Below are 24,318 nucleotides of genomic sequence, written 5' to 3' on the forward strand. Positions count from 1 at the left end.
CCTGCTCCGAAGTTTCAATCTAAATCAAATCATTCTCGATACACACTCCAAAGTCCCGTTCTGAATCAAATGATTTGTGAACCTGCTACAAAGTTCCGATATGAATCAAATGAAGTTCTGGTGTGAAGCAAAAGATTCCAATATAGATCAAATGATTCACGACACACACTCAGAAATCCCAATCTAAATCAAATGGCTTGCGATATGCGAAGTTCAGATCTGAATCAAATGATTCACAATATGCAAAGTCCCAATCTGAATCAATTGATTTGCGAACCCGCTGCAAAGTTCCGATATGAATCAAATGATTCACAATCCGCGCTCCAAAATTGATTGATTCGGTTCATCTGCTGTTCTTTTCGTATCTTAAGCCATGTTTACACCACATTGTCAGTACTGGCACTAGTTTTATTTTTATTCTTTTCTCACTCTCTCTTTTTTTTTACTAGTTTTAACTGAAATTAGCAAAAAAGTATTTATTTTGTTTTGGATTGCAAGAAATTAGCATGAAAAGATATTAAAGATGTATCTCACAGATTCAATGAAAAAAAAAAAAACTTATCTTCACATATCTTCATCACATAGTAAGGTGTATACGTTTTAAAAAAAAGATATACTTACCACTTTTCCTGGAAGTGGCACTAGTCTAAATGGGATTGTTGAGAGAAAAAAAAACAGGTCAAATACTGTAAAATACAGATAAATAAATTGAAACATTAAAACATTATAAACATATATTCTAGTTTCCTTCATTCCGCAAAATCCTTTAAATTTAACAATATTCACACAGATCAGGAACAAACTAAAAAATAAGTATGGAACAAATATAAATTATTGTAAAAGTAAAAAAAAAAAAAAAAATATGTTGCATCTGCCGAGCATAAATGAACTTGGGCCAAATGTGTGCGTTTCATTATAAAGATGTTAATTTTATTATGAAAAATTTGACTTTATTCTGGAAAATATGGTCAAACTCTACATTTTGCATTCGTAAATATATCCAATAGCCGTATTCACATATTTGTCACATGACCCAAAAATGTTTAGTCAATTGAGTGGCTTTTAATGTAACTTAATTTTAAGTAAAAATATTGTACGTTTTTGCAAATAATTCAAAACATTGACATTGAACTTGATTACTTACTGTTCATTCGTCACACAGGAAATTGAAGGTCAGCTTGGACGCAATGCATCATGGGATACAGTTTATTTCATACATACAATTAGAGCTGCAAAACGATTAGGTGCGATTAATCGATTCAAATAAATGTGTGCATACTATATGTGTGAATTCACACATACATGTGTATATTAAGGACAAATATGTTAGATGTAGAATTAAAATATTTATATTTATATATAATATAAATGATATACACTTATGCTGAATCGATTAATCGCGAGTAATCATTTTGACATACTCGCTCGACATACAATGAGGTTTGAATAAGAGTAAAGACTCAGAATCATATTTCTTCCACATATTTTATTACTAAAACGTCTCTAAAGGCAGCAGTTTTAAGTGTTCACAAGTATTTCTATTTTTCTTCGGTAGCGTGAGTACAATGCTGTGGTAGAAAAAAAACCAATCACACTGGCCTTGCGTGCTAAAAACTTAAGACACAAAACAGAAATATTAACACTTGAGGTCCCCTTAAAGTTCGCTGGTATTGAAAAGTGGCTAGTGTAACTGGAAACAGAAAAATCATATTTTTTAGACAATATTTGACAAGAAATCCTTTTCACAAAGGAATAACGTCGTACAATTAATGTCGTACAATCACAGACACCAAGAAGCTACAGTCACGATGAAAGCCGGCCGGATCAAGTGACACTTTAAAGCGACATGATGATTTTTTTTTTTTTTTTTTAAATTTAAGAAAACAATTCATTCTGAGGTAAAGTGCGCTGCAGCTAAAAGAGTGAGACAAACAGCATTTAGTCACTAGCTTTTGACATTAATACGTCATTAACATCACGTGGCGTTTATTTGCGCGTTATTGACAGTCGAAACCGATTTGCTACAGTGTGAAAATATCCCTTCACTTGCACCACAGAAAAGAAGCTACAAACTCAAAATGCATCATAACCTCAAAAATACTTCTTGTGTCGAGTGGAACAGGTGAAATGTTATGTGAAAGCAATGCATTATGGGTTGTTTCTGAACTAAAATAGGCAGAATGACACATTTGTTTGTTGTTACCAAGAAAAAAGTGCCTACAAAATGAAACCAAAATACTCAAATGGACCATGTGTAATTTCAGTGGTCATATGACATCCTTGCATAATATCTACATCTTGTCTATGTTAGAGGAAACTCTATGTACAACATATACATACAAATCACATGGTCACAGGAAACAAACGTCAGAGACGTTCAGTGGCTTCATACTCACAGCTCATGGGTTAGATTTAGAAACAGAGTGGTTTACATCCTGGTCTTTGGTGGAATTACTCTGAAATCTGGAGTATTACATCACACGTGCTGTTCGTGTGGTCAGCTTGAGAACAGAGGAAATGCTCAACAACCTTAGAGACTTCAATTAGACTGGAATGAAATGAATGTGGGTCATAAGAAAGATGCATGTAGAAATAACTAGGTAAGAAAACTTAAGTTTCTTAGAAAAAAAACACCAAAATGTATGTCTACACTACCAGTCAAAAGTTTTTGAACAGTAAGATTTATTTTTTTTAAAGAAGTCTCTTCTGCTCACAAAGACTGCATTTATTTGATCCAAAGTACAGTAAAATTGTGAAATATTTGTACTATTTCAAGTAACTGTTTTCTATTTGAATATATTTTAAAATATATATCCACATACAGCCAAAACAAAAAATTCTAAAACATTTTTAGTATTTAAAAGAATTGTTTTTTGTTGGAATATATTTTGAAATGTAATTTATTCCTGTGATTTCAAAGCTAGCTTTTTAGCAGCATTATGCCAGGCTTCAGTGTCACATGATCCTTCAGAAATCAATCACCCCTCTGAAAAATTCTACTCAGCCGTTTTTAACATAATATTAATAATAAAAAAATGTTTTTTGAGCAGCAAATCTGAATAATAGAATGATTTCTGAAGGATCATGTGACTGGAGTAATGATGCTAAAAATTCAGCTTTAAAATCACAGGAATAAATGACATTTCAAAATATATTCCAACAGAAAACAATTCTTTTAAATACTAAAAATATTTTAGAATTTTTTGTTTTGGCTGTATGTGGTGAGCAGAAGAGACTTTAAAAATTGAAGTCATTAAAAATCTTAGTGTTCAAAAACTTTTGACTGGTAGTGTACCACAATATTTAACTATTTTTGGCACTAAACTTAAAAGGAACTGACTGCATTAATGTCATATTCTACCCCAAATAAAATATTAGATTTTTTGTTTATCTAAAAACATAATAAAACCCATTTTAGGATGATTTAATTAATTTATCAAACCCCCAAAAGTCCTCAATACCATAACGCAAAAAAAAGTTTGTTCGTTTGTTTGTTTTTCTTAAAAATAAAAAAACACTAATGTATACTATCATGTATACTTATTATTGAATTTTATGTGAATTAATATAATTTTATTTAAAGAAACCTTTCTTTGCATCACAGTAATGGTATTACGGTATTGACTCATTTTTATTCGTATTATTTTTCGAGGTAAATAATGACATTTAGACATTTCTTGAGATTTTCCTTCAAATTAATATGTTTAGTATTTTAATCAAATCACATCTTAAATTGAATTTTTGAGATGGAAATTTGAACACCAACTATCTAAAATCGTATCCTTCATCAGATTTTTATTTGAGTAATCTCAAAATACCGAGATCAACCGCTCTCTCCATTTGGAAGATCTACTAACATATAAATTAAAAGCAGAATATTGGTTAATAAAATCTTGGATTCTTTTCACATCCACTACTTATTTTTTGTGAACATTTGGAAGAAATCTCTCTTTCAAATATTTAGACACATGAATAAAACGGCCACTGAAATGGAGTTGGCTTTCTGAAATTAAATAATCCAAGTTGAAATCCACAGTTCATACAGTATACAGTCAGAAGTAGTTTGTGCACAAACTGACTTCAATTTCAAAACGTCAATTTTGCCATTTTCCTTCAGCAACAACGTTCCAGACTGACCGCGAAATGAAATCGACTAAATCCAACAGAAAATAGTCGTCCCAAATTCTGTGTTCGAATGAAATGGGATGTTGACGCTGTGCAAAATTGCTCACCACAACAATAAGCAACCTAAAAAATCATCCATTCGTCCTTCAAAACTACAGAAATGTCCTTCACTTGAAGAGGTCCGTCAAAGTCTTTGGGTTTTCTGGACACACAGTGAGTCTTTTCTGAAGTTTTTTTCGTACAAACTAAAACAACTTTCATAAAACTTGCAAGTTGTTAAGACTAGAAGGATTAAAACGTCTTCCTTAAAATAAAATATCGTCCGAAAATGTCAACGAAATCCCTCAGAAAAAGATAACGTCCTCCTTTGCGGTTTCGTCGCTAACAGTGTACTGGACAGTGGGCTGGGAGGTCTGGTTGTGAGTTTTGAGTAGAGCGGGCGCGAGGCTGGACTGGGCGTCCGTATGGGCCTCTGGAGGGCTGAGGGAATCTGCAGGGCGAGCAAACCAAACAACAGGCCTGTCAGCAGGGCCTAATAACTATTTACACAGCAGGAAACGGCTCGTTCAGGCTCGGCCGGGAATGTCTGGTGCGGTTGTGTCTTACCTGAGTGTGAATGTTGAGGCTGGTGGGGGCTGATGGGTCGGCGTGCTTTGTGACCTCCGTCCGAATCCCTCGATGACAGCTTGATGGGCAGCATCTGCTTCATGTCAACAGAAGCTGGAGAAAGCGGAAATGGATTTACAGTAGGAATCGCAAATTTCGCTCCCAAAGAACGTCATTTGGTGGAACAGTACTAACCCAAACTGTCAGTGCGGTGGGAACTCTTGCCCTTCCCGCTCTTCTCCTTGCCTTTGCTGAGGGCGGCGAGTTTGGTCGGGATCTGCTGCTGGACGCTTCCCTGCTTGTGTAGCTGGTTGGTGGTGCTGATGAGATGGATGGGGACCTCTGTCTTGGTCGGCAGGGTGTTGCAGGAGCTCTCGCGGCGCGAGTGGACTTCGGGACGCTCCGGGTAGTCGGCGGGGGACACGGAGAGAGAAGCCCGCAGGAGCGACTTTTGAGGAAGCGTCTGCTCCCCTGCTCCTCCGAGCAGCAGCTCACCGTTGAAGCTGGAGGAACTGGAAAGCTAAAGCATGAAGTACAATGCAAATGTTAGCAAGGTTGATTAAAGAAATAGTTCAGAAAGAAAAAAATACTGGCTCTTCCAAGCTTTTTAATGGCATTGAATGGCTGTTGAGATTTTGAAGTCCAATAAAGTGCGTAAATCCATCATAAAAAGTGCTCCACATGGCTCCAGGGGGTTAATAAAGGCTTTTGTGCAAGAAAAAAATCCATATTTAAAACTTTATAAACTGCAGGGTGAGATGTGGTGAGAGTATGCTAGTCTCGCAAGAACCAAGTTTTGTTTACAGCAAAGGAAAGCACTTTTTATGATGGATGGATGCACTTTATTGGACTTCAAAATCTCAACACCCATTCACTGCCATTATAAAGCTTGGAAGAGCCAGGACGTTTTTTTTTTTAATATAACTCCGATTGTATTCATCTGAAAGAAGTCATATTTACAAACAATGAAGTCGGCCACAACAATATACGGAGTTATGAAAAGACCCTGAAAAATGAATGACTGAGTTAAACACGAAAAACTGAATTAAATGCAACAATGCACGCAAGAACTGATTTACGAATGGCTGAGTTGAACGCAACAATATAGACGGAAAATTTACGAAAAACTGAAGTGCAACAATTTATGTAAGAACTGATTAACGAACAACTGAGTTGAATGTGACAATAGTAGATTTCCAAAAAACTGAATTAAATGCAACAGTTTATGCAAGAACTGATTTAGAAACAACTGAGTTGAACGCAACAATGTAGACAGATTTAAGAAGAACTAAAGTGCAACAATTTACGTAAGAACTGATTTACGAACGACTGAGTTGAATGTGACAATAGTAGATTTACGAAAAAAAGAATTAAATGCAACAGTTTACGCAAGAACTGATTTACAAACAATAAATTCTTAAAAAAATGCAATAGTTCACGGAAGAATTGATTTACGAACGTCTGAGTTGAACGCAACAATGTAGACAGATTTAAGAAAAGCTAAAGTGCAACAATTTACGTAAGAACTGATTTACGAATGACTGACATGAACATGACAATAGTAGATTCATGAAAAACTGAATTAAATGCAATAGTTCACGGAAGAATTGATTTACGAACAACTGAGCTGAACGCAACGATATAGACAGTAGATTTACGAAAAACTGAATTAAATGCAACAATTACGTAAGAATTGATTTACGAATGACTGACTTGAACATGACAATAGTAGATTTATGAAAAACTGAATTAAATGCAACAATTACGTAAGAATTGATTTACGAATGACTGACTTGAACATGACAATAGTAGATTTATGAAAAACTGAATTAAATGCAACAATTACGTAAGAATTGATTTACGAATGACTGACTTGAACATGACAATAGTAGATTTACGAAAAACTGAATTAAATGCAACAATTACGTAAGAATTGATTTATGAACGACTGACTTGAACATGACAATAGTAGATTTATGAAAAACTGAATTAAATGCAACAGTTTATGCAAGAACTGATTTACAAACAATTGAGTTGAATGCAACAATATACACAATAGATTTATGAAAAACTTAATTAAATGCAATAGTTCACGGAAGAATTGATTTACGAACAACTGAGCTGAACGCAACGATATAGACAGAAGATTTACGAAAAACTGAAGTGCAACAATTTACATAAGAACTGATTTATGAACGACTGAGTTGAATGTGACAACAGTAGATTTACGAAAAAATAATTAAATGCAACCGTAAACTGATTTACAAACAATAAATTCTTAAATAAATGCAATAGTTCACGGGAAGAATTGATTTACGATCAACTGAGTTGAATGCAACAATGTACAAAATAGATTTACGAAAAACTGAAATGCAACAACTCACCCAAGAATTGATTAACGACCAACAGTTGAACGTCACAATATGCACAGCAGTAGATTTACGAAAAACTAAATTAAATGCAGCAATGTAAGCAAGAATTGATTTATGATCGACTGAGTTGAACGCAACAATATACACAATAGTACATTTATGAAAAACTAAATTAAATGCAACAATTTAAGCAAGAATTGATTTACGAATGACTGAGTTAAATGCAACAATATACAGAATAGTAGATTTACGAAAAACTGAATTTTATGCAACAATTTATGTAAGAATTGATTTCTGAATGACTGAGTTGAATGCAACAATATACACAATAGTAGATTAATGAAAAACTGAATTAAATGCAACAGTTTACGCAAGAATTGATTTACGAATTACTGAGTTGAACGCAACAATATACAACAATAGTAGATTTATGAAAAACTAAATTAAATTAAAGTATTCCACCAATTGTACTAACTGCAGAACTATACAGACTGTTGAGATCAATCACTTGTTCTTCATTACTTTGGATGAATACATACACTAAATTGCCTAAATTACATATTATGGGGAAAATATTTGAGATATATCTCCTGCATTTAAATTCAATGTGTTATCACTCATCTCCTGAAGATCAGCTTCCACATTTGAGCATGACACGCAGGAAATGCCGTGCTAATGTGCTATGTAGGAAATCCAGTCTGTTGAAGAGTTTGGGATTTACAGGACGAAGTTAAATTTAAAACACATGCTGCTCTGCATGCAAAACAAAGACGTTTGATGCGCTCTTCAGCGCACTTTGTCAACACGGGCATAAAATGTAACACAAATTGAAGGCAGCTCTACATGAAAGGACTAAGTTAAGCACAAGGTAAAAATTATTAATGCACGTCGGCAGCGAACAGTTTGTGAGCGGCCTCCCTCCCAATTCTTTTCATCCAAAGGACATACTGTACAAGCAAGCAAGCAAGTCTTGCTCAAGGGCCCAACGGTGATTAAGCAATTTTTGAAATGCACCTAGAAAAATTTACACAAGGAGTCCAAACAATTAACCGTGAAGTTACCAACACCCTTTGTTCATGGAAAAGATTGAATTATCATAACGGTCTATCACATCTACAGTACTTAAATGGCCAATGTTCTCCATGCCTCAAATATGTAATTAAAACTAGTGCCACCCACCTCGATCTGTACATTATGCTTTTGCAAGATACAATTACACCCTCCAATTTCCATCCAAACATTGGGAGGTCCTCAATCATCTAGAACTACGCACATGAACACTTTGCATTTCTCCTTCAAGGGATAGTTCACCCAAAAATGAAAGTTCTGTCATTAATTACTCACCCTCATGTCGTTCCACACCTAAAAGACCTTCGTACATAAGTAAGATATTTTCATTTTTTTTTTAACTGTCATCACATCTACAGTACTTAAAGATGTAAAAATGGCCCTCATCTCACCCTCATCTCTTTACAAACCCATAAGACCTTCGTTCATCTCTGGAACACAAATTAAGAAATTTTTGATGAAATCCCCGAGCCAGGTTCAAGACCCAGAAAGATAGTAAGGACACCGATAAAATAGTCCAGAATAACATCCAAACATTGAGAGATGTTCTTCTAGGATTCTCAATCATCTAGAGCCGTGGTTCTCAACCACATTCATGAACATGGTTGAGGACATTGTTAACAGTCCATATGACAATTAGTTTAACCATAATTTGCAATACCGCTGTTGTCTATGCAGAGTCAGAAAACTCTCGGATTTCATAAAAAAAAATCTTAATTTGTGTGCCAACGACTTGAGGTTTGGAACGACATGAAGGTGAGTTAAAAAAAAAAAAAAAAAAAAAAAAAAAGAGAATTTTCATTTTTGGTTGAACTATTTCTCAAAGGAGAACATCCAAACATTGGGAAATGTTGTTCTGGGAACCTCAATGATCTAGAGCCGTCTCAACCACGTCTCCTTGAAGTAATAGCTCGCCCAAAAATGGAAATTGTGTCAATTATGTCAATAATTACCCTCAAGTCGTTCCAAACTCATAAGACCTTCGTTCATCTTCAGAACACAAATTAAGATATTTAGGCCCAGAAAAACAGTAAGGACATCAATAAAATAGTCCACGTGACATCAGTGGTTCAACCTTGGTAGTACCGTTGTGGTCTATGCAGTTCAGAAAGCTCCTGGATTGCATTAAAAATGTCTTAATTTGCGTTTTGAAGATGAACAAAGCTCTTATAGGTTTGGAAAGACATGAGGGTGAGTAATTAATGACAGAATCTTCATTTCCCTTTACGGAGAACATCCAAACATTCTTTTTCTGGGATCCTCAATCATTTGAAACCGGGTTTCCCAAGCTGGTTTCTTCTATGCATTTTCAAACTTTTCCTAATCAAACACAACTACGTCAGCTCAATTAGTAGAGACTCCAAAACCTACAATTGATTGGTCAAATAAGGAAGACATCCAAAATGCGTAATGTTGGGTTTGTCTCTCCAGGAAAGGGGTTGGAAAAGCCTAAACTTCTCCAACAGGCCTGGGGCGACATCATCTTGAACCATCCCACAGTGTGGCCTTTGTGGAGCACGAGTAGTTTTCCCAAACGCTGGGATCCCAGTACAGATGCTCCATTGTTTCCAATCCTTAAGGTGCCTTCAGTAAATATAAGGTTTCCAGAGCGTTAAAAATGCGAGGGGTGTGCAAGGTTTTCGGCACAAAGACTTGACTGACATCACATAAACAATTAAGATTGGCCGAATTCCAGCGCTGGTATTAATGAAAGGGTGCTGGCAGGTAATTATACGTTGCGGTTTTCCCAACTCAAGACTTCCCTGGATACTTCAAGCAAATATTCATTTGGAGCAACTCTGGTCAGAAGGGCTCTCCGCTGAAAACGTGGCTCTTAAATCATGCTGCTAAATACCTGTTTCTGAAGGGTTGTTTTGGGTGTTTTTACCTCACAACGAAGCATCACAAATACAGACTGCCTGGAAACAGGAATGTGGAGTATAAATCTTTCAAAAGCAAAATACACTCGGCCGTAAAAAGTTGCCTTCTTTGGAACTAGAGGTCAAAGTTGAGCATATATACATGGGAGAGAGCGAGGAGCATGTGAAAGACCGAAATTCGACGTTATCTTAAAAGCTGAGCCATGGTTTAACAAACGGAAATGACTAAGGCGGTAACAAAAGAACAGGTCTTACCCCGGTCAAACAACCCCTATATATCCGTCATTAAAGCTGACAGTGAGTCGGATAATAAAACAAAACAGCGTATAATAAAACTAGTCAAGTGAGCAGTGGGAACGCAAAACAAAGACGAGTGGCCTAATTAGGAAACCGTAAAATCGTAGTGAAATCATAAACTACGCTGCCAAAAAAACGCACATCCATGATGCTAGTCTGATTAATTCTTATAACTAACATTTAGTAAAAATAATTTCATTTTTTTCAGGTTGTTTGAAGAACCTTCTAAATGAATAAAAAGCATACGTTTCTGTTTCTGAAACATAATTTCTGTCTTTGTCGTAATAAATCTTTACTATATGGCATATATTTGATCAAAGTCTGTAGACTGGCACCACAGCCAGACGGTTACTATGTACTGATAGCCGTACTAACCTGAGATAAGCCATGATCACAGGAAATCTGACAAGGCCGGGCATGACCGGACATGCCTCTTTGACCTCGAATACACACAATGAACAACGAAGCTGTGGCAACTTACTGTCAGGGGGCTGTTTGTGTCAGTGTAACAATTGAGAATGCTAGGATGTATAGAAATGTTAAAAATCATATGATTCTAAACACTATGGACAGCATCAAGGACGGTCGACTAGTCGGCTGCTTGATTTGAGCTTCAATAGTAAGCTTATCTAGATTTATGATTTTATTGGTGGTGACAAAGGGAATAAATCAAGTGAATAAGACGTATCTTCTCTAAGAGGTTGTTTACCATGTTAAAATGTGTAACAGGGACTATCCGAATGTCCAAATTAATTTCCGGTACTGCAGCTGCTCCATAGCAACAAATTTAGAGACTAGACAATTAATCTCAGACTCCAAATATTTTAATTATCATTGGAACCACATGTTGCATCGCATCTGGTGCTCTCAGTGTCATGTTGAGTGTTAAAAAAATAATAAAAAAAATGTTCTGAATTTAAAAATGTTTCAAAACACATTCTTTTAGAGCTTAGACGAGCTTCTTTTCAACACACACAAAAAATAATATATATAAAAATAATAAAATATATAATATATATTTTTTTATATAAAAAACTTCTAAATTATATATTTTTTCTTAAATAAACCATGTACACACTGTAAAAATGATTTTAAAAAGTGAATAAAGTAAATAAAACAAAGATTACTGACATACTATAAATAAAATAACAAAAAAATTAAATATTATTTCAATCTTTTAATTCAATTTTTACAAAGGTTTACAAAAGAGCCTATTTGAAGCTTTCTACTTTAAAATTTGACATTAAACTCAACATGCTGCATGTAAATTTCACAAAATTTTACAAAGAGACTATTTCAAGCTTTCTACCTTAAAATGTATGCTTAATTCAGTGTGTTACTTGTGAAATTTTAAAGTAGAAATTAAAGTACAAAGTTTAAAAATAGTCTCTGTAAATCTTGTGAAATTTGTTTAATTCGATGTGTTGCTTGTATTGCTTGTAAATTTAAACACATTTTTACAGAGAACTTTCTACTTTAAACTTTCACATTTAATTCAATGCATTACTTGTAAATTTCAAAGAAACGAAAAGCTATTTCACAACATGTGGCTTTTGTTAAACGCCATTTACACAGTGGTTAAGACTCTTCGCACAACACTTAAATTTTAAGTAGAAAGCTTGAACAATTTTGTGAAATTTACAAGTAGTAAATTGAATTAAACATGCAATTTTATACAAGTAACATTAAATTATATGTGAACTTTTTTAAGTAGAAAGCTTGAAACAGTCTCTGTAAGATTTTGTGAAGTTTAATAGTAAATCCTACACTTTTTTTTGCAGTGCATGATCTTAAATGCAACATAGAGCTTCCTTAAGATCAACTAATCAAAAGCTTTGCCACTAAAGCTCTGATTCATGTTCATCTGTAACCCAGCAGTGCAAACACACGCCTGGCTGTGGCTGTTTGATTTTGGATCATAAACTTTAAATGCACATTCCTCCTAAATATGATAAAATGACTAAAACTGATGCTGATTGATCCTAGCTTGATTGCATTTCATTGGGTCGATGCTTATTTAATCGCTAACGTCACGGCATTACAGCCTTTAGAAAAGTTCCCAGTTTCTGTAAGTTCTACACGCATGTTTAAAAGGAGGCTGAAAGACGCCTTGTCCGGCTCCTTAGACATCCTTTTCTGAGTAATCCATCAAAATAAGAGGGTTAGTCATCACGCGAATGGACAGACAGGCTATGGTGCTCAAATCAGTTTAACGTAATTGAAGGAAAGCACGAAAATCCCTGAGTTTGATGGAAAACAGATGATGGAGCCAGCTGAACTGTGTGCAAATGAACAGGAAATGCTAAACACAAAATATAGAGTCAAGCCTGAAATTATTCATACCCCTGGCAAATTCTGACTTAAAGTTACTTTTATTCAACCAGCAAGTTTTTTGTTTGACCTGAAATGACACAGGCTTCTCCCAAAAGATAATAAGAGGATGTACAAGAGGCATCATTGTGGAATTTTTTTTTACTCCTCTTTCATTTACACTTGAACAAATGTGTCATATCCAAAATTATTCATACCCTTCTCAATAATCAATAGAAAAGCCTTTATTATTGGCTATTACAGCAATCAAACACTTCCTATAATTGCTGAGCAGCTTTTTGCATGTCTTCACTGGTATTTTTGCCCATTCATCTTTAGCAATGAGCTACAACTCTTTCAGGTTGGAGGGTCTCCTTGACATCACCCTGATCTTTAGCTCCTCCACAGATTCTCAATTGGATTTAAGTCAGGACTCTGGCAGGGCCACTGCAAAACGTTAATGTTTTTGTCTGCTAACATTTCTTCACCACTTTTGCTGTGTGTTTTGGGTCGTTGTGGTGCTGAAATGTCCACTGGTGCCCAAGGCCAAGTTTCTCTGCAGACTGCCTGATGTTGTTGTTGAGAATTTTGATGTATTGCTCCTTTTTCATGGTGCCGTTTACTGTGATTAGATTTCCTGGTCCACCGGCTGAAAAACACCCCCAAAACATTAGGTTTCCACCACCATGTTTGACAGTGGGGATGGTGTTCTTAGGGTTGAAGGCTACACCATTGTGGCCAAACAATTCAATTTTTGTTTCATCTGACCATAAAACAGAAGACCATAAGTCTTCTTCTTGGAGAAGTGGTGTCCTCCTTGGTCTGCGTCCGTGGATCCCAGCGGTGTGCAGTGTCCTTTGGACTGTCTGCCTTGAGATGTTGCCACCAGCAGAGCCCAGATTCATCAGGATGGCCTTGGTGGTGATCCTTGGATTCTTTTGTACCTCTCTCACTATCCTCCTGGCCAGCACAGGTGTCACTTTTGGCTTTCGACCACATCCTCCGAGATTTTTCACAGTGCAGAACATCTTGTATTTTTTAATAATACTTTGCACTGTAGCCACTGGAACTTCAAAACATTTAGATATGGTCTTAAGGCCCTTTCCTTGTGAGCAGCCACAATGCACAGCCGCAGGTCCTCAGTGAGCTCCTTTGTCTTAGCCATGACTGTCCACAAACCAACAGCAGACAGCTTCTGTTTTTCACCTGTTGAGTTGATTAAAACAGCTGTTCCCAATGAATCAGGGTAATTGGGATGCTTTAGAACAGCTTGGACTATTTGGAATGGTATAGAACTTTGGATTTTTTCTATTGAATGTGGCAGTTTGCAAAGGGTATGAATAATTTTGGACATGACACTTTTTGTTCAAATGTAAATAAAAGCTGAGAAATATTTTTTTTCCACAATGATGCCTCTTGAACATCATCTTATTATCTTTTGGGAGAAGCCCGAGTCATTTCTGGTCAAAAAAAACTTGCTGGTTGAATAAAAGTAAATTTAAGTCAGAATTTGCCAGGGGTATGAATAATTTTGGGCTTGACTGTATATTCTAAGAAAATGTGGTGTGTTGTAATATCTGGGATCATTTCAGTACAGCTAAGAACTAGAAAACACACAATATGTGGCTTTTGTTAAACGCAGTTTACACAGAGACTGGCCTTTTCTGTGAGCCAGTTAAGACTCTTCGAACAACACTTGTCCGAGAATCTGTTTTTTGTTTTTTTTTCCAGAGAGCTAGCTGGGTAATCTAGCAGGCTCATCAGCAAACAGGTAGGGCAGGGTGGCAGGTAGATTAGCAAAGCCACTGCTATGTAACCTCACAGTGCCACATTGTTCCCTTTGATTGTGCTGGTACAGCAGAGCTAAAACGAGAGCGTGGGAAAGGCAGATGCTCTCAGCTGGCACACCTACGCATTGAAATTTTAATAACATGTGGCATTTAAAAAAAAAAAAAAAAAAGCACAGAGGTGACATCATGCCAATTTCATGTATGCCAGCTCCCATTTCCTTGAATAGCTGGGCGATTCATCAAATATTAATGATAGAGTTAATTGTTGCAAAGTTTGATTCATTTCTGAGATTCAGCTCAGAAGGTATTGTTAAAAACATGAATGCAAATAAATATAAACGCCTATTACCGCACGCTCTACCGCATATGTGACCCTGGACCACAAAACCAGCCTTAAGTAGCACGGCATTATATTTGCAGCAATAGCCAAAAATACATTGTATGGGTCAAAAATCATTAGGATATTAAGTAAAGCTCAAGTTCCATAAATATATCAAAACTTAATTTTGGATTGGTAATATGCATTGCTAAGAACTTTATTTGAAGGCGATTTTCTCAGTATTTTATTTTTTTTGCACCCTCAGATTCCAGATTTTCAAATAGTTGTATCTCAGCCAATATTGTCCTATCCTAACAAACCATACATCAGTGGAAATTAACCCTTATGACTGGTTTTGTGGTCCAGGGTCACATATTGATACATAATTTATATTATAATCTTATAAATTTATATTTTAGAATTTCTATTATAAATTCATTACATACAAATTGTTAAAAATTACATAGTTGTGTTAAACTTTTTATTTTGAATTGATGCTGAATTGATAAAAAAAAAAAATTCAGAGTAAAAGGATAAATCAAGATATTTATTGAATACTGTTAAAAGTAAATTGTGTACGTTTTTTTATATATATTTACTAATAAGGATGCATTAAATTGATCAAAGGTGAAAGTAGAGACATTTATAATGTCAAATTATACATTTTATTACAAATTAAAAAAATAAAAAAACCTTGAAAAATCAGGGTTTCCACAAAAATATTTAGCCCATTAAGCAATTTTTAACACTGATAACGTTTCTTGAGCATGAGCATATTTAAATGACTTCTGAGGGATCATGTGACTCTAAAGACTGGAGAAATAATGCTGAAAAATTAGCTTTGTATCACAGAAATAAATTACTAGAGCCCGATAAAATTGTTATATTTTTCCCCCTCAAATTTCTTTTTTTTTTTTTTTCCCCATTTTATTTTTTTTGGATTCCATTTTTTACCGTTTTAATTTTTCTAGACTGTGTTTTAATGGTTAAATTAAAAAAATATTGTCTAATTAATTGAAATCACAAAACCTACACAATTTACTAAACGTTTTTACGAAATAATATTTAATATATATATATATATATATATATATATATATATATATATATATATATATGTTTTATTTTAACTAAAAAATATGATATTATATTTATAATATATAATATTCTTTTTCAGAAATACTATGTTGTGTACTTACATTTTTCTGGTAAATAAATTCTGGTAAATATTCCTTAAAAAATAATGTTTTAATAATAAGTTTATTAGTATTAGTCTATCATATACCTATTATCACTATCACTGTACTATCACAGTTTCTTGATGTTAAATCCACCCCAGACGGAGATTTCAAAAAAAAAAAAAAAAAAACCATCCCACATTTTTTTTATGATGATTAATAAAATTAATTTTACGCTTATGTAATTTAAGTGACCATTTTGGAGAGCAATTACAATTTAGCCTGAATTAATGGTCTAATATTTTGTATTTATGTGGAATGGTATGATTAATCGTAAGGTGCTTTGGTAAGAAAGTGTCTGGTAAGAATTTAAAAAAGAAAGCAAGAAACTTATATACAATAGATAGAAAGAGAAAAAAGGAAAAATAAGAAATGAAAGGTCAAAAGAACAAAAACATGAATGAAAAACACTAAAATAAAGAAAGAATTAAATCAATAAAAGTAAACGAATGAAAGAAATATAACTAAATGACAGAAGAAAAAAAAAAAAAGACTGAATAAACAAAAGAATCAAAAGACAGAAAGAGTACAAAAACTGAAAAATAAAAAAAAAACAGAACAACAAAAGAGAACAAGAACAATGGCAAACAAAAACAAAACAAAACAAACCGGACTGTCATTAAAACAAACAGGCAAAAGAAAAACAATGAAAGGACAACTTAAAAAATAAATAAAAACAAATGGCTAAAGAACAGACTGTCATCAAAACAAACAAACAAGAAAGAAAGACAAGAAAGAAAACAAAAGGACAACTGAAAGAAAAAAAATAAATGAACGGCCAAAAAAAACAAACTGCCAACGAAACAAACGAACAAAAGTTTATATAAGAATTGTCTAATATTTCAGATTTATGTGCCAACCAGTTGGATTGGTAAGATTAATTGGACTTAGTTTAGATAGTTAAGTGGTTTCAGCATGTGCGGCCATCCAAGAAAATCAAAATTCATGTAGGCACCGACAGGAAGTATAATGAAGCGATGGATATAGAAACAACTAGTCATGTGCCATCTCACCTGTCCAACTTCCTGTGCATACAGCGCTGCTGTATTCGGCACTGTATTGTGCTTCTTCAACTTCCTCTGTTGCTCCAATCGCTCTTTTTCTTTCTCAACGGCACGTGTGGACTCTCTCAGCCTCTCCAGGTCTTGCTGGTACGTCTGCCTTTGCCTCTCCAGTTCCTGCCTCTCCTCGGCCAAACGCATCTCCAGTCGGCGACACTCCTCCTCCCGCTCTTTCAGTCGCTGCTCGGCCGCTTCCGCCTGCCGCCGCTGCTTTTCCCGCTCCCGTTCCCAGCGCGCCTGCTCCTGTCGATGCTGGCTCTGCAGCCGCTGGAAGTTGGCGAGCTCCTCGCGGTGTTTCTCCAGGTTGCGCTGCTTCTCCTGCTCCAGGAGCACGTCGGTGCCACGGTTCCGGCTGCCAGGTCGTTCCCGCTCGGCGGTGAGGAGAGATGCCCGCTGGAGCTCGATGTGGCTGTCCTGCTGGGAGATTATGGCCTGAGGGGGAAGGAGACAGACAGGACTTGATGTTTGGATAGTTGTTAAGAGCATCCTGGTAACTAAGGCTTAGTCTAGCAAGTGTACTTTCAGCTGCCTGTCCATGTATTTGCTCAAACATGATTTGTGTGACTGTATTGTAAGGCGCTTTGGTAAGAAAGTGTCTGGTAAGAATGTAAATTCAATGCAATGCAAACAGAATGAAAACACAAAAAAGAGAAAGCAAGGAACTTAAAGGACAACAGACAGATAGAGAAAAAAGAACAAAGAAGGAATGAAAGGTCAAAAGAACAAACAAATGCGTGAATGAAAAATGACAAAATACAGAAAGAATAAAAACAACAAAACCGAAAGAATAACTGAAAGGACAGAAGAAAAAACCAAAGACCAAAAAAAGAACAGACTATCATTAAAACAAACAAAAGAACCAAAGAAAGAAAACAATAAAACAAAGAGTGAATAAACAAACAAAAGAATCAAGACAGAAAGAGTACAACAATACAGAAAAAAAGGAGAGAAAATAAAACAACAACAAAAGAAAAACTAACAACAAACAAAAAATAAAAGACATGGGAAGAAAACGAAAGACCAATTGAAAGAAAAAATAAATAAAAGAAAAAACGAATGGCCAAAGAATAGACTGTAATCAGAACATACAAACAAAATAAACCCAAGAAAGAAAACAAAAGGACATCTGAAAGAAAAAAACAAACAAAAATAAATGAAAGGATTGTCATCAAAACAAACAAAAGAAAGAAAAGAAGACTAAAACAAAAGGAAAAAAAATTAATGAACTGTCGTCACAACAAAAGAAAGACAAGAAAGAAAACTAAAGGACAACTGAAAGAAAAACATTTACAAAAAAAATAAATGAACGGACTGTCAAAAAAAAAAAAAAAAAAAGCAAAACAAGAAAAAAAAACTGGCCAGCCAAAAACCAGACTGTCATTAAAATAAACAAAAGAAAGACAAGAAAGAAAACAAAAGGACAATTGAAAGAATCAAAAACAAAGAATAGAAAGACAAATAAGAAAACTAAATGAAAACTGAAAGAAAAACAAAACAAAAAACAAAAACAAATGGACTGTCAACAAAACAAACAAAATAAAGACAATAAAGAAAACCAAAGGAAAACTAAAAGAAAAAACAAACAAGAGAATCAAGACAGAAAGAGCACAAAAACTGAAAAAAAACAAACAAAAAAAACAGAACAAACAAAACAGAAAATAAAACAACGACAAACAAAAATAAAAGACATGGGAAGAAAACAAAAGACCAACTGAAAGAAAAAAATAAACAAAAGAATAAACAAATGGCCAAAGAATAGACTGTAATCAGAACATACAAACAAAACAAACCCAAGAAAGAAAACGAAAAGACATCTGAAAGAAAAAATAAACAGGACTGTCATCAAAACAAACAAAACAAAAAGAAACACAAGAAAGGACAACTGAAAAAAATAATAATAAATGAATAGACTGTCATCAAAACAAACAAACAAAAGAAAGAAAAAAAGACTAAAACAAACAAAAGAAAGACAAGACAAACAAAAGGACAACTAAAGGAAAAAAAATAAAGAAAATAATAAATGCACTCGTCAAAACAAACAAACAAAAGAAAGACAGGAAAGAAAAATGAAAGGACAATTGAAAGTATCAAAAACAAACAAACAAAGAATAGAAAGACAAAAAAGAAAACTAAAGGAAAACTGAAAGAAAAACAAAACAAAAACAAATGGACTGTCAACAAAATAAAGACAAGAAAGAAAACCAAAGGAAAACTAAAAGAAAGAATAAACGAACGGCCAAAGAATGGACTGTCATCAAAACAAACTAACAAAAGAAAGAAAGAATAGAAAAAAAATAATAAATGGCCAAAAAAACAGACTGTCATTAAAACAAACAAAAGAAAGACAAAAAAACTCGACTGTCATCCAAACAAAAAAGTCAGAAAAACAAATATAAAAATAGAGCAAGAAAACAAAATAAAGCAAATAAAAGAGAAAAATTCAAATTAAAATAATATTAAAATAAAAATAAAAGAACAAATGAAAAACAAAAACAGAAAAAAAACGAGTGAAAGAACAAAAGCAAAAACAACAAACAAAAGAATTAAATAAGAAAAAAAAAAAAAAAGTAAAAAGCATTAACAAAAAAGAAAGACTAAAAAAAAAAAAAAAAAAAAAAAAGAACAAAATTACCAAGAGTGAAAAAATAAAACAAAACGCAACAACGAAGACTAGAAAAACAGCAAACAAACAAAAATTAAGAAAGAAACAAAAGAAGAACTAAGAAAACGAATGAAATAAAACTGTATTTATGAAATACTGAATGAAAACTAAAATAGAAGAATGGACTAATAAACAAGAAACGCAGCTGTTGTTTATCCACAATATTGCAGATGTTGTGAACATCTGAACAAACAAACGACCCCAGCATGACAAACATAAGAGGGAGGGAGGAAGATTCCTCTAAAGCAGATCTTGTGCTGATTACGGGCCGCATGGCTGAGGATACAAATGAGACGTGAGTGTGGTCACTGTGTTGTACCTGTAAACTGTACAGCCTCTGGGACAGCAGCAGCACTCGCTCATAGAACTGGAAAAACAGGATGACAAGGGCAACATTACTGGCAGGATGATTCAATATTCAGAGACATTATTCTCACGAGACACAATGCCACATTCCTGCCAAGTGAAGTATCGCCGCATTAACTGCCGATTAGGTGCGGTGAACGCAAAGGTTACCATCTCAAATATGTATTGAGAGGCGTGTGAGAAGCAACATGCGCCTTTCATCTCGTGGGAAACAAAGTGAGCCATAATCGCCTCAATACCGATTCGATTTGCGCTCTCACCTCTGATTCGGGAAATTTACAGGTGGACCACATTTTGTGCCAGCCGGGTGAAGAGGCCTCGTCCTGAGAGAGACCACAGATTAAAATCACCGAAAAACATTTAATCGGTTTAAAGCCCTCAAATGAAGATAATTCAAAGACTAAGTCAAAGATTATCATGGCAGATGAGTAATGCATTACTTTGATATAGTAATAGTTCATTATTAGGGATGTGCCTGAATATGAATAATGTGTTTAGAGAAATGTTATGTACTATGGAACCCATAAAGGAATAATTACAAGATATACATTTGAATTATATTGTTAGGTAACTATACTGTATTAATATGTGTGTCATTGAAATCACTTTTGAATGCGTGTTTGCTTTTTACTTTCATTTTCGAGATTCAAGATCACAGGTACTCTGTAAATATTATTTTTATTCATTTTCTGTATACGGATTCATAATTTGGGCACATTCCTATTAATTATAGTATCAAACACTATAAAAATGTATAATGCACTATTCATTTCTATCATTTGATTTCCTTGATTATCATTTTTTATTGTATTTATATATATATTTTTAAATTAGTCCTACTGTTAACACGTTAAACTGCCCAGTTAAATAAAAATGATAATAAAAACTGTTATAAACTAATAAGGTATGTGATATATGTCAAACTATTGTTCAAATCTATACAAAATATTAAAAATATATTTTTACTATAATTATAAATGCTAATAAACAATTTATATATTTGATTAAAATCTAAAAATGTACATACACACTAATATACAAAATTCACTTTGGTATATTATATATAAAAAGTATATATATATATATATATATATATATATATATATATATATATATATACACACACACACACATATATATACACATATATATATACACATATACATATATATATATACATATATAAATTATGTATAAATTAATTATCATATATTTTTTTATCCAAACTATATTTTTAAAATTATATTGTATATACACAAATAATATATGCTATTTTAAATAAATAACTACATTTTTATATGCACTATATACAATTATTAATTTATATACATAATCCACATTACTATAAATAAAGAAATATATTCATTATTATATATTAAAGTCACCATATTACATATATTCATTATTATATGTGACCCTGGACCACAAAACAAACCAAAAAGGTCAATTTTGACTTTTTTTTTTTAGATTTAAGATTTGCATTGATGTATGGCTTGTTAGGATAGGACAACATTTGGCTAAAATACAACTATTTTAAAATATGTAATCTGATGGTGCAAAAATTTAAATACTGAGAAAAATCACCTTTAATATTGTCCAAATGATGTACTTCGCACTGCATATTACTAAATAAAAATTAAGTTTTGATGTATTTACGGTAGTAAATTTACAAAATATCTTCATGGAACATGATCTTTACTTAATATCCTAATGATTTTTGACATAATTTTTTTTTTTTTTTTATAATTTTGACTTAATGTATTTTTGTCTATTGCTACAAATATATCCGTGGTACTTGTGACTTGTTTTGTGGTCCAGGGTGAAATATATGAAATATAATAATTCACTAAACAGTATAATCATATAATTTTATAAAATAATCATCACATAATTCTCAGATCTATGACAGTAGCTGCATTTCCATTACCCTTAAAATTACGCAAACTGAAATTGCACTTTGAAAATACGCCAAATGTAAACTCTTCAATTTAGAAAAAAAAGCTTCCATATTTTGCAAAAATAGTTTTTACACTCATATGCATTTTTTTTTTTCCAGCAAAATCGAAAAAGGAATATTTCCCAAAACTGAAATGAAATGTTTTATCGCACATGGTATATGTAAGTGACATGACCATTGTTTAATGTAATATAACCTCCTAGAAACACCTTAAATGTGGCAGTATAACATCCCATTAGCCTAGAAGTGGTTCTCTATGCTGCTTCGCTAAAGATATACACCTACATCTCCTTTGATTAAAAATAATGGCTAGTGTGGTGGCTACGATATACGTAAACCTACCAACATCTGACTTATTATCAGAGGAAAAAAAATTGTTTTAGTTGCAAAACATTGGTTAATGTAAGCAATTGTTTTTTTGTTTTTTTTGTAAATCGACATTTATAAAATATTGCAAGTGTTGCACAAATCTGCAATGGAAACACAGCTTGCATGACCGTTTAAAACTGACAACAGTGAAATTCCTTTCCAAAACATCTGATGTCACTCGTGTTCTCGTTTAGTAAACACGGGCATGTTCCTGTCATCTATGGGACAAGTGCCTCATGAGTGTGTTTTCTCACCAGCTCATTGTGGTCCTGACGTGTGTACACCTCTTTGATCTGCGGATCAGAGCTGGCCCGCTGACTCCTGTCCCTGGTCCTGCCGACCGCTCCGGGAGCCTTCTTCTTAATACTGCCGTCTGATTGAACACACAAACACAGCTGATTTACAAACTTAAACTGGGAAGGTACGTGGTAGACCTGCACATAAACAGCACAAACCAACCATATTCTACAAAATACTGTCCGGAAACATCTGACGTTCTACTTTGATTAGAAACATACTATCTTGCCTACTGCATAGTACAGATAGTATGTGAATTGGGATGAATATGAAGTTAAAAATGAAAAGTTAGCTAACTAAGGCATAGGCTGTCCTTGTATGTGCTCAAACATGACTTGTGGACTGTATTGTAACGCGCTTTGGTAAGAAAGTGTCTGGTAAGAAAGTGTCTGGTAAGAATGTAAATTTAATGCAGTGCAAACAGAAAGCAAGCCAGAAAGTAAAGAACAAAGGTCAGAGAACAAAAATGAAAGCAAGCTTCAACATAAGAACAAAATACAAAAGAAAAATAAACAAACAAAAGAATGAAAACAAAACAAAAGGACAATTAAAAGGTCAAAGAGAAGATTGAAACAAACAAACAATACAAAAACAAAACAATTGATGAAAGGCCACAAACAAACAACTGAGAGAACCAACAAAAAAACAGACAAAATGAGTGATTAAATGGAAAGAGCAAACAAACAAAAGGATAAAGAAACAAAACGGCAATTAAAAGGACAAACGAAAGAATAAAACAAACAAAAATAAAAGAATGGATAAAAGGCTGTCATAAAAACAAGCAACAACCAACAAAAGAAAAAAAAAGTTATTGAACGGAAAGAGCTAAAAAACACAAGAGCAAATGATTAAAATGGAAATAAAAAAGGGCAGTTAAAAAGACAAACGAAAGAATGAAACAAGCAAACAAAAACAAAATAATTGACTAAAGGCCATAAAAGACTGTAATAAAAACAAGCAAACAACTGAAAGAACCAACAAAAGAAAAAAAGGTGATTGAACAGAAACAGCAAACGAAAGAGCAAATTAATAAATGAAAATAAAAAAGGGCAATTAAAAAAAAAAACGAAAGAATAAAACAAACAAAAAAGAATGGACTAAAGGCCACAAAAAGCTGTCATAAAAACAAGCAACAACCAACAAAAGAAAAAAAAAGTTATTGAACGGAAAGAGCTAAAAAAACACAAGAGCAAATGATTAAATGGAAATAAAAAAGGGCAGTTAAAAAGACAAACGAAAGAATGAAACAAGCAAACAAAAACAAAATAATTGACTAAAGGCCATAAAAGACTGTAATAAAAACAAGCAAACAACTGAAAGAACCAACAAAAGAAAAAAAGGTGATTGAACAGAAAGAGCAAACGAAAGAGCAAATTAATAAATGAAAATAAAAAAGGGCAATTAAAAAAAAAACTAAAGAATAAAACAAACAAAAAAGAATGGACTAAAGGCCACAAAAAGCTGTCATAAAAACAAGCAAACAACTGAGAGAACCAACAAAAGAATAAAAAATGAGTAATTAAATGGAAAGAGCAAACAAACAAAAGAGCAAAAGGAAGAGAAAACAAAAGGGCAATTAAAAGGGCAAATGAAAGAATGAA

The 24,318-nt window shown here is 33.6% G+C and overlaps 1 protein-coding gene across 1 annotated transcript in view; it reads right to left on the minus strand.

Annotated features, from left to right (window-relative positions):
- Window positions 1–2,239: 2,239 nt before the first annotated feature.
- The window catches only part of arhgef18b (rho/rac guanine nucleotide exchange factor (GEF) 18b), a 71,218-nt gene continuing 49,139 nt past the window's right edge, over window positions 2,240–24,318 (minus strand). Inside the window, exons 23-29 of the mRNA XM_073844268.1 lie at window positions 22,675–22,793; window positions 20,355–20,417; window positions 20,048–20,095; window positions 17,019–17,498; window positions 4,927–5,251; window positions 4,732–4,845; window positions 2,240–4,615 (exon numbers count right to left, since the gene is read on the minus strand). Of these exons, the coding sequence (XP_073700369.1) occupies window positions 4,470–4,615; window positions 4,732–4,845; window positions 4,927–5,251; window positions 17,019–17,498; window positions 20,048–20,095; window positions 20,355–20,417; window positions 22,675–22,793 (1,295 nt within the window). The 3' untranslated portion in view covers window positions 2,240–4,469. The remainder of the gene's footprint in view (window positions 4,616–4,731; window positions 4,846–4,926; window positions 5,252–17,018; window positions 17,499–20,047; window positions 20,096–20,354; window positions 20,418–22,674; window positions 22,794–24,318) is intronic.

This window comes from Garra rufa, chromosome 7, assembly GCF_049309525.1.
Source record: "Garra rufa chromosome 7, GarRuf1.0, whole genome shotgun sequence".
In the NCBI taxonomy this organism is placed as follows: domain Eukaryota; kingdom Metazoa; phylum Chordata; class Actinopteri; order Cypriniformes; family Cyprinidae; genus Garra; species Garra rufa.